The sequence below is a fragment of the Chroicocephalus ridibundus genome, chromosome 2 (assembly GCF_963924245.1).
Source record: "Chroicocephalus ridibundus chromosome 2, bChrRid1.1, whole genome shotgun sequence".
Lineage (NCBI taxonomy): Eukaryota > Metazoa > Chordata > Aves > Charadriiformes > Laridae > Chroicocephalus > Chroicocephalus ridibundus.
Genome location: NC_086285.1, coordinates 61809276 through 61820675, shown reverse-complemented (window position 1 = coordinate 61820675; position 11400 = coordinate 61809276). Strand labels below are relative to the sequence as shown.

Genomic DNA, 11400 nt, shown 5'->3' with positions numbered 1-11400 from the left:
ATTATGATATAGCCAGCATTTGCTCTAGGCTTCCAGAGACATCCCACACTAAGATGCTTTTCTAAGGAACCTCAGCGTCTACCCATGAGCCCATTGAACTACAAAGCACCATCAGTGACTGAGAAAAAAAAAAAATCACACATCACCACTGGCATAATTATGCAATTAAAAACCTCAGTGTAGACACAAATGGGTGCTTAACAGGAGGAGAGCAGGAGGAAAGACTGCCTGCGCTATGTTCTGCAGGGTAGAACTGAGCAGGGGGGTTCTCCTGGAATGGCTGTGCCTGCTGGCCAGGCACTGTACCTGCTGGGCAACGTGGTTCGTAAGGAAGCAGCAAGGAGACAAGCATGTGTGCAGCCCTGCCTTCCCCTGCATGCCCTTGTCTCTGCTGGGCTTCCCATACTGCCACTCAGAGGTGATAATCCAACACAGAGTCTGAAAAGGCGAGCAGAAACTTTTTCAAAATTAGACAGACAAGAGCTGGAACGGGCTACATTTAGATTTGTTCATTTGACCTTATTTCAACATCTACGAGCATCCTTGCTCCCACATCTCTCCTGCAGGAGGTTGCCCCTCTCCCTGGGCCCTCGGAGTAGCTTACTAGCAGATGAACTTTGCACCCTGGGGGAGGAGGTAGGTCAAGGGATGAGGAAAGGAGGGAAAATAAAATAAAGCCCTTGTTTGTTGACAGAGATATCATCAGAGCTGTTTTCATTACTCAGAGTGCAAGTGCTGGTATGTCTGGGCTCCTGCTCCACTGCTGTTGTTTTTGGTACTTTCTGGTAATACAGAACTAACCGGCTGTGCAGATTGTCTCCTTCTTTGTCCCCTTCCGCCTTTACCTAAATGCGACTAGGTAATATAGGGTGACAAGTCAGTAAGAGAAGCCCTCTACTTGCCCCAGCTCTGCTACTGTTACTCACTATATACTATCTACCCAAGTCTTAAAGAAGGCAAACGTGCCTTCTTTGTTGTGTTTGTTAAGATGCTTATACCCCACTTTCCTCTGCGGTCTGAATCCCTGCCTGATTCTCAATGCAATGTACAACAAGTGCGTAAAATAATTGATCCATAAATATGAAATGTGTCAGCAAATAGAAAGCCTAGAACCTGTTGTCAGTGCAGCCTGGGGAGGCTGTTTAGGCTAGTGGTTTATCAGTGAAGTGATAGCCAAGGAAAAGTAGACCCACTTCAAAGGTGTTGTCTAAATACAGAGATAGGACTTGTCCATTCGACATGCAGCATGGGCTAGAGACTAGCTTGGAATGAGTCACTTGGATCCTTTTTTTTACAGATACTTTTTATTATTATTGTTATTATGGGTTGGGCAGGGATTAGACATTGGTAGTGTTCTGCAATAGCAAGGCAGTGATGTGGGTAGAAAAATAACGTTTCTATTTCTGCAAAGTCAGTGCTGCTATACTGCTGGTAAAGCACAAACATCTTTGGTTCTGACTTTGTAGAAAAAAACTTCTCTGTTTTAGTATTTAGTACTTAGTACTATTATTTATTTAGTGTCTGATGCTATGGGAGCTAAGCTCTTTCCAGGAGTGCAGAAAATCCTGTGACAAGCCTCTGCCATGTGCCATTCTTTTCCATCCCACTTTTCTTCCCATTGAGGAAAGAAAGCTATATGTGACGCATTTTTTGATTGCTTTTTTATTTTGTGATGTGTTTAGGACTCTCATTAGCAAATGCAAGGTCAAAGGAATATATTGGTTTTGGAATGAACAAGGCTAAATCTTGACGTGCTTCATATCTGCTTGTGTTTTGGGCTGGGTCTGTAGAAAGCTGTTCCCTGCCTAAGCATTGCCTTTGCAGAGAATGTCTTCTTATGGTAGAAAAGTGACAGAAATGCTGATGGGATTTCAGTATTAGTGTTGGCTGCCCTCCACCCCCATTTTCTTTCTCTCCTTCTTTCTCTCCCCTTGCCTCCTGCCAGCATTAGCCTACACAAATGTGTCTCTGCTGTATCCAAAAGTGATGAGCAGAACTGACACAGTGTGAGCAGAGCCCAATACCAGGTGACTGTAGGTTGTCTCGGATAGCTTTAGGGGAAAATGAGGCTAGAAAATAAAGTGCATAGGGCAGTGACCTCATTTCTGTGCTACGAGCATTTTGCAGCTGGCATTAGGCCAGGGGCAAGAGGAGGCATGGCTGGAACAAACCCTGCTGCAGCAAACCTGGCAGGGTTTTGGCAGGAAGAAGCACAAACTGGGTAGGTAGGTTCTCAGATAACATGAGCTGAACATTACAGATGCTCACCTAAGACCTTCCCACCAATTAGTTCTTTTTAGGTGGGGTAGGAGGAGTGCAAGAGGGTGTGAAGGGAAGGAGATGAAATAACAAGGAACAGTACATCCCCTTTACACATCCAGCTGCATGCCAGGTGACCTGAGTTGCTAAGAGTATCCTGCGGCACCTTCCCTGTTTCCTCACTCATTCCCACCAGGCTTGGCTTGCCAGTGTAGGTGGGACCACCGCAGCAGGGACACACTGAAGCCAGGATTGCCAGCTGACACATGCCAAAAAAAAAAAAAAAGCGCCCCCACAAACAGAAAAAAAATAACAAAACCAAAGGAAAACTACGGACCTTTGATTTCTCACCCTATTACTGAGGCTGATCATAAAAATCAGGACAAATCACAATGCATGGCATCTATAGTCTAAAAGTAGTCCAAGCTTCTGGCAGCACTGCGATAGGGGAATTAAAATTTGCCTTCTTCGCCTCCTTGCATTAGTCCTAACCCCAGTATGCAGAAAAGTCTGGCCCAAGTCAGACAGCCCATCCCAGAGCAGCTCAGCAGAAGTCTGTCCTGGTGAGTCCTGGCAAGATGTCACATGAGGCCAGATTGCAGATGAGGCGGCACTCCTCCCCTGTTGCTTTCAGTGGGAGGTAAGGAGCTAAATCCCTCTAAGAAATTGGCCTGTTATGCCTGAATGCTGTACGAAGCAATTTCTACTCCTGGTACTTAACATTATAAGGACAGAGTTCCCCTAAAACCCTCTCCCTGTTCTAACATCTTGCAGCTAGGATGAGAACCTGCCACCATGCAAAACATTTGAAGTAGCTGTCTACTGGATGGCTATACTGCAAATAGACTGTGCTGTTACGATAGTTGTTCAGTGCTGGGTAGACTCCATGAAAGAACTCTAAGGTTCTGCCCAAATTTGCTGCTTCTTCATTATTTTGATACAATGATTGCCAAGCATTTTGACACAGTGAATGCTGTGTTGTGACACAGTTTTAGCCAGGTCTTACTGTAGCTCGTTACAGGGAGGTTAGACATTAATTATTTATAATACCAATGCCATCATTGGTTTTATAAAGTGCTTTTTGCGGTGCTTTCTTTGGGAAGATCTCAAAACACTTCACAAAGAAGCTTAGTAGTACATCCATACTTCTAAATCTGGAGCAGTTTATTAGACCCCAATCAGATCAACTGACACTGACATGCAAATACAGCCAACATATTCAGCAAGCACAACACGTGATGACACAGAACTGTGATACGGAGAGCAGGATCTCCACGCTTTGGCTTTGCAGTTTCTACAAGCCACTTTCCCCTCCCATTTAAAACGCAAAGCTTGTGCCAACAAATGGCAGGAGGATTTTATGCAGTTTCCCTCCTGCCAGGCTCTTAGAAAATGTTATTACTCTCCTTTCAGGCTGTTTTCTCAGGCAGGGTTGGTGCAGACTGTTTCCACCTCTGGGACTTGCTGACTCCCACCCCAGTTTCTCCACGGGCAAAACCAGCTTGAATCTGGCAGGGAAGTCGCTTTCTCTTGTTTTCTCTGCAACGGCTAAGTTGAAGGAACATGTGGGGGAGGGAGAGGGACTGCATCCCAAGCCAAGGGGACCCTCCTCTCTGCTTTCAGCAAAAAGGGTATGGCCAGGCTTTTCCCCAGCCCCCCTTTCATAACTTCTGACTTTCTGTCCAGGAAATGGTTCTTCCTGGTCTTGACGTTGTTTCAAATGCACTAAATACTGTTGCCTTGGGCATTTTGAGCGGAGAAAGGCATCCAGCTTTCCCACCCAGAAATCTTTTACTAACTTCCCTTGGAGGCTGCTGCTTTGCCCAACGCAAAGACTTGCAGAACACAGCCAGGACTGGAGAGGACGGGGAGAAGGGGAACGGGGCAGGGAGAGCAAAAGAAAAAAACTCATTGCAGGGAAATGGCGCCAGGGGTTCAGGAGGCAGATTTGCAAGAGGCGTGTTTTCTTCTACCCTCCCACCTGCTGCTGCGCTGCCTGCCGAGGTCAGACTGATGAACGGGAACATGCAGAAAGCAAGAGAGCAGGACAGTGTAGAACACAGTATTTAATAGCTCATCTTAAATAACATGACAATGTCAACATGTGAACAACTTACACCTGTCAAAGGTGGCACAGAATATCCTGTTGTGTTTTGCCATTTATCCAGTGCATATGTTTGGAAAATAGAAACAAATACTGTCCCATCAGGACCTTCAGTATATAATCAAGGTTTAGACTTACTTTTTTAAGAAACAGCTTGACATTGAAATAGAGGTGCAAAAGCAACATGATATATAAACAAATCAGGTTTTAAATAAGTTTCTGAGCATGTTCTCTACTGAAAGCTATTTTTTAAAGTTCAGTTTTTAATCTATAAATACATAGTACAAAAACGCAAGTTTACAAGACATTTTTCCCAGTAGAGTTATGTCATTTGAAGTTTTAAGTAGCAACATTCCTCCAACATAAGATGCATACATTTAAGAGCAATAATATTAAGTATTTACATATAAAGTTATGAAGTGTTTGAGGATATAAATTAGTAACAACACACAGAGACAAAAATACACATACTGTGAAATAAATAATTCAACAGCTTTACATATGAGAGTATCTATAATATTATACAAACAAAATATACAAGATCGTAGGATTTGATCTTGCAGATGCTCATATCTGTCACTTGAGCATCTGAGTAATGCCAGTGCAGTAAAAAAGCTACTTTATGGGGTTACTCATATGCTGAAAATGAGGTGCACGAAGCTACCTTACTGAAATGGCTCCTAACTGAAATGGCTCCTGACTAGATCAGACCTCGCAGAAAACTTGATGTGAATGAATGTGTTTGGTTTTATTCTTGTGAGTTGAGATACTGTTGGCATTCGGGGTCTCCTTTCATTTCTGGAGATCCAGGAATTCTTCTTCCGTTTTTTGGATAGACACACCAGCATCCAGCAGACTCTCCATCCAGTGAAGTTTCACACTAGAATATTATTAGCAAAACAAACGCCACAATAAGTAACCGTAAGCAGAAGATTACCCACGAGAGACTGCAAGTAGAATTCTTGGACAGAAATAGGATCAGAAAGTGGGGACTTGCCATGCGGCGCTATTGAATGTGGTGGTCCCTGCTCTGACAGAGCCTCCGAGCAGCACACTTGGTTAGGGAGCCATGACCCAAGCTCAGCTACCACACCAGCAGCTTCCAATTTAAAACAGTTTGCCCCCTCCTTGGTAAAGAGCAGTACAAAACAGCAATATCTCCCAGTGTGAGAAACCAAAGGAAGGCAGAATATATGAGCTGGTAGGGCGAGAGCAATGACTAGACGGTCTGGCTCTTCACGCAAGGAGGCAAATAGGGTGTGTTTTTTCTTCGGGAGGGGGTTAAACAGATTTCTGTTTGTGCCTGATTAGATCCCAGGTCACAATGTTTGTGAGTCATACAGTGGTGCCATGCCCAAAAAACAAGGAGTCTCGGTGACACAGATTTATGCAGACCTACTAAATTTGTGTACATGACCTGTGGTTACAAGGGCGTGGCCTGAGGTTTGGAGCTTTAGTTAGGTTTGCAGATTACTCTCAGTGTAACTCGCAATGGCTTTTTTTTTTTGAGGCTATAATGGAAATGAGCGTATAACATAATCCACAGGCAACACAATTCAGTATTTTTGTTCTGCTTTCAGAAGGCTAATTTTGCTCCAGAGAATTTTTTCCCTGCCTGCGTGAGTTTTTCACTGCCTAGGAGCTGAGAGCCTCCTTTCTCCATTGTGATTATTATATATATTCAATGGGCTTTCCAGGCAGTATGGTGGATATTATAAATTAACGTCAACTGGGAATATGATAACTATGCTAACAAACCAGGTACATGGAGCTTGATTTGGCCTGGGAGCAGAGAGGGTTAAAAGATTTTGGAAAAGGCCTTGCATGCACCTGTTCTGTGAATGGAAAAGACTCCTGCCTCCATTGCTGTCAGCCCACAGCATGCGGCTCACTTTTAAGAGAAGGACAAACCATCTGTTCCCACTACTGAGTATCCCTGTTTTCACAACCTGCTTTTCCAGCAGCTGCAAACTTGTGAGTTTGGGAACAGAGGGCTATGAAAGGGTTGGCCGTGTCAGGCTAGTCGCAGCACTGCTGCGAGCAGACAGGGGGGAAGGCACGTACCTGTTTGCTGTGGTAAAATCCATTCTTGTTGCAGTTGGGCAAGTAGAATTTGTAAATCTCCCCTCCGCTTCTCTGCTGAGCCTTCGCCAATTTATACAGGGCTCTGTAGAGCTCCTTCTGACAAGGTCCCTGCAAGAATACCGTGCAGAGGTTGTCAATACCAAAATTACAAAGAAACCAGCCAAAAAAAAGAGTGATCGGCATAAAGCTAGCAAAAAGCTGAAAATACTTATTAGTCATATAATCTGCACCAGGCTGCTTTGCATGTAGTTTTTACTTGTTTCAGTAGGAGCACAGCCAGAAAACTCTGGTGTTGCATTTAGGCCTTTGTTTTTATTCTTTGAGGTATTTTCTGTCCTCAGAAACATGAGGATTTAAGTCCTTAAATTGCCACACAAGGAAATTTAACCTGTATTAAGTAAACACGTTACTGCTCAGAGGGTACAATCTCCTATTATGGGGAGGTGCACGTTAGGAGGCTGGTGTACGTGAGACTAGCCACGTTTTCTGGGTTGCCATGGCCCCGTGCTCTGTTGATGTATGGCGAATAGGTGCAAGACTTATATAGACAGCGCAAGAACAAACATCTGAATGTTTGTTATCTTTTGTACAGGACAGAGCTGTCGCCAAAGCAGAATAGAGAGCACCCCCGTGGCTCTGAGACCCAAACCCAAAGTGCTTGGAACTGGTGATGAAGAACTGTTTGTAGTATTCGCTATTATCACAATTCGCTCGTTTTGTTTTTCAAAGTCACAATGGCTGCATATTAGTGGTACCTAGTGCTTTTAAATGAGTGAAAGGGGAGAGGTGACTGAACAAATATTTTTACTTCAGAGTGAAAATAATCATACCCTCTGCTTTTCCAAGACCTCCCCTCACATAAGCAGTCCTGTTCGAGTTAACGGACTTATCCGTGGCTCTGGGTTAGAAACGCAGAAGCCTAAAAATCAGAACTGGCGCTAACAGCGCTTATGTGTGATAGTTCAAACTAAGGCAGTGATTAAGTCCTGTTCTGCATGGGGAATGAGGTTTCCTAAGGTGGGGTTGTGGTTAGTACGTTTTTGCCCTTTTTTTTTTTTTTTTTTTCCCTCCCCCCCCCTCCATTTGTCTGCGACCATTAACAAAACTCGGCTCCTGCGGTGCCCAATTCTAATTCAGCTGCGCGCTGGCACCGGGACTGCTCTGACTGCGGTTCTTTGGTGCCCTCAAGTGGAACACGGGACCGCTTGCAAAGGCCCCACACCCCCATGTCTCACCGCTGTTTCGCAGCGTCGAAGGTAGGCGCTTACTTTGATTTTTGAGCTTTCTGTCTCTTTACGTGCATCTACTTAAATAGCGTTTCCTTGTGATCAGAAAGAAAAACGTTTTGGTTTGCGTTGGAGTTTCATCCACAACTGTATGTAGGGACTCCCTTTTATTTCACTGAGCACTGGACCAGTGACAAATGTCTTTTATTTTTTAACTAAAACACAAAAGGAGTGGCCTCCTGGAACTAACAAGGCCTCCTGGAAACTAAGGGCCTGTGTTATAATCTGATAGTCAATGCAGAGGAAGATTCAGCCTCTGCATGGAGTTTGTGTAGGACATATCCGTTGCACACCTGTTTTTATCTCTCCTGCCATTTTGCCCGTTCCTCAAGCATCTGATGAAGGCATCCCAAAAGTCTGTTTGCAGGCTACCCAAAATACTGACATCCCAGTGCTGCTGCTGGAATTTCAGGCGCATTTTTAGTTTGGATTCTGAATTGATAGCATCTGCTGAAATGGTCCCTGAAAGGTTTGCAAAGAAAACCCACCTGCTCTTTCCATTTCTTGAGTTCAGATATTCTCTTTGCTTTCATGTTTTCATATGCAGTGATGGCATTCCAGGGTATAGATTTGTCCTGGCCTATGGGAAACATCAACTGATAGTTCAGCAGCTGATCCTGTGTCATTTCAGTGCTTTCCAAAGGTATATCCTCAGGTTCAATAGAGTCTGGAAAAGAATGATATTAAGGTGAATATCTTCAGTGAACTGGTGCATCTATTTTTCCAAGTTAAAAAGGTAAAGAAAAAGAATCAACAACAGCAAAAAAAAAAAAGTAGTATCTAAGACAGATCCATAACAGTAGCTCTTGCAGGAGTAATAAATTACACGCACAGCAAATTAAACTTTTGTCATAAATTCATATGAAGATGCATCAACTGTTCTCTAACAAGCTGGTTATTTCATGATCCATCAAAATCACTCTAATACCAAAGATGAAGCTGCAGCCAGTCTGTTCAAAATGAAAAAACTTTCTTCACCACAGTGGATTGTAAACACTTTACTAAATGCGGAAAGACTGGAGTTAATCTTGCTATGAATTTAGACTTTTGTCAGCATGATGTGTTTCAGTTTTTATTTAGGAGACGAACCGGTCCAGACCAGATCCCATGGCATCCTATACTTTGTTCCACGGCTTGCCTCGCATATAAGAAGGGGTAGCAATTCACAGGAGCCGTCAGTAGCTCAAGCTGCCCTGCAGTGCATCAAATAGCCAGGGAATAGCAGAAACTGTTTGGATCGGCAGTTTCGGACCATTGATCATGGTCCGCACGCCAGGGCCTAACCCAGCATGTGTGAACTCTCCCACTAGAGGCAAGAGAAGCTCTTTGGAATTACAGGGACTCATCATGGGATAAAAGTTTGGCATATGTCTAAATAACTTGTTGGATGAAGGCTGTAAATAGTCATCCAACGGACTAAAAACTACCCGTTTTTCACTTTGACAATGTTTAAGAAAAAATGGAGGTGGAAAATTGAGGCAGGAAAGAGAGAAAGAGAGAAATAAACAAATAAATACAGAAAGAAAAGAAAGAGAGAGAGAAAGGGAGAGAAAAAAAGGAAGGAAGGAAGGAAGGAAGGAAGGAAGGAAGGAAGGAAGGAAGGAAGGAAGGAAGGAAGGAAGGAAGGAAGAGGAAGGAAGGAAGGAAGAAAGGAAGAAAGGAAGGAAGGAAAGAAAGAAAGAAAAAAAGAAAGAAAGAAAAAAGAATAAAATACTAGACCTTTTCAACTGCAGGAGCCTTAAACCCTCAGTTTAGTCACTGTTCCCTTCCTGCCCTGCCCCCTCAAGTACAAGACAAACTCCCCTTACTGCCACCAATGGTCATTGTTATTTTGAGTCTACAACGATTATTTTTGTAATGCTACTGAGTTACCTTACTCACCACTGCATGGACATAGCAGTAAATGATGGTGGTGGTAGTAGTAGTAGTAGTAATAATAATAATAATGAAATAACACTGAAGAAGTTCCTGATCATCATATAGCATAAGATGCTTGATATGTCTTTTTGCTCAAAGATAGTTTGACTAGCACAGCAGTACTTTAAATACGTTTTATTCTTGAAATGAAGCCAGGCACAAAGCCTGTTTAGGTCTTTTCTATCTCTATCATGACTTTCGGAGACGGACATAAACAAAGTCTAGAAAACATTTGTCCTACTCTAGTTACTGTTTACTACTAAAGAAAAACTGTCTGTAACTTCCCAGAAACCTTATTCTGATTATTCTGCATCATCCCATTACTACGCTTTACGGCTTTCCTGCTTGTTCCCCGTGGCGTACGTAAGAGCCTGCTGCGAACATCTCTTGGCTCCGCACCAGGATGCGTCTCACCTCACGCAAGTCTGAGCACGTTTTCCTGGAAAACGCAGTCCGGCTTCCCTATTTTTCAAACGCCTGCCTAACTTTGCTCATTTTTCCAAGCTCCTGACGACCAGGTCCCGCAGCGCCTTCCCTGGCGCCAGGCGCATCCCGCTGCCGAGACCTAGTTGCCCCTGGGCGAGGGGCTCTGCCGCAGCGCCCGGCTCCCGGCTCCCCAGCCCGCCGGCGCGGAGCGGGGACGCGATTGCAAGGTACCTGCCGGCTCCGCCGTGCGCATCCCTCCGGCTTCGCTGGCGGGCAGGCACGTCCCTTGTCCCTGGATGAGGGCGGAGAGGGGCCGGGGCTCTCCCGCGGGGACGTGGCAGCGGAGCCCCTGGCGGCAGCGGGCCGTGTAGACCCCGCACGGCTGGCCCGGCCCGAGGGCGCAGGTCTGGCAGCAGCCGCAGCCGGGCTGCCGGGCCGTCTCCGGGCAGCCGGGCGCGACGGGCGGGCAGAGGGCGACCTTCTCCTGGGTGCACGGGGCGCAGTGCATGGGCTCCAGGGCCACCCCGGCGGCGAGGCGGGGGCCCAGGAGCGCCGGCAGCAGCAGGGACGGCAGCCAGCAGCGGCGCAGCAGAGACCGCAGGCTACTCATGTCGCTGATGAGGAGGGACCACAGAGAGGGCAGCTCAGCAGGCTGAGGAGCAGGAGGCAGTTTGCATACATTCAGCTCGCCCGGGCCATTTATACAGTGCTTTGCCTGGCTATTAATCTTTAACCCCGAGTTAACTATTATCTGAACAAGAGGGCTGGAGAAGCATCATTTCACTGGCGGTTCAAGTCCCTGACCACTCTTCCCCTCCCCTTTCACTTTCCCCCTTTATCTTTTTTCTTTCCTCCAGACATGCAGGAATGCTTTTATTCCCTCACCCCCACCTCTCCGTCCTAGCACAGTTAACAAGGAAAAATGTGTCGTGGGGGTGGAGGGGAAACCCGCAGAGGGGAATGGATGAATGAATTTTGCCTGTCACGAAAGTCTCCTGTCTCCTGTTCTTGACGTTTTATGAAAACGTAAATGTTTAAAAAAAGGGGGTGGGGGGTGTGGGTGGGGGGGGGGAGGTAGGGGAGGAGGGAAATCCCATTGAAACTGAAGCAACTGACTTCATATTTCCACAGCAACAAATGCAACAAACCCTTGTTTAATTTTCGTCATGTGGCTGCAGGTTAGGAGGACACCGACATACCAAAGAGGAGGCCCCAAGGGTGATAAAGCCATCAGGATCCTGTAACCACTGCACATATGCACGTAGGAGTCCTTGCATTAACCTCCGGGATGGGCTGTGCAGCTGAAGCTGGAGGGATCTCCCG

The 11400-nt window shown here is 45.5% G+C and overlaps 1 protein-coding gene across 1 annotated transcript; it reads right to left on the bottom strand.

Annotated features, from left to right (window-relative positions):
- Nucleotides 1–4315: 4315 nt before the first annotated feature.
- Nucleotides 4316–10767, bottom strand: IGFBP1 (insulin like growth factor binding protein 1). The gene is made up of 4 exons (XM_063325660.1): nt 10309–10767; nt 8223–8401; nt 6428–6556; nt 4316–5243 (listed from the first exon to the last, which is right to left on the bottom strand). The coding sequence occupies exons 1-4, from the start codon at nt 10685–10687 to the stop codon at nt 5112–5114; spliced, it is 819 nt and encodes a 272-aa protein (XP_063181730.1). The 5' UTR covers nt 10688–10767; the 3' UTR covers nt 4316–5111.
- Nucleotides 10768–11400: the final 633 nt, after the last annotated feature.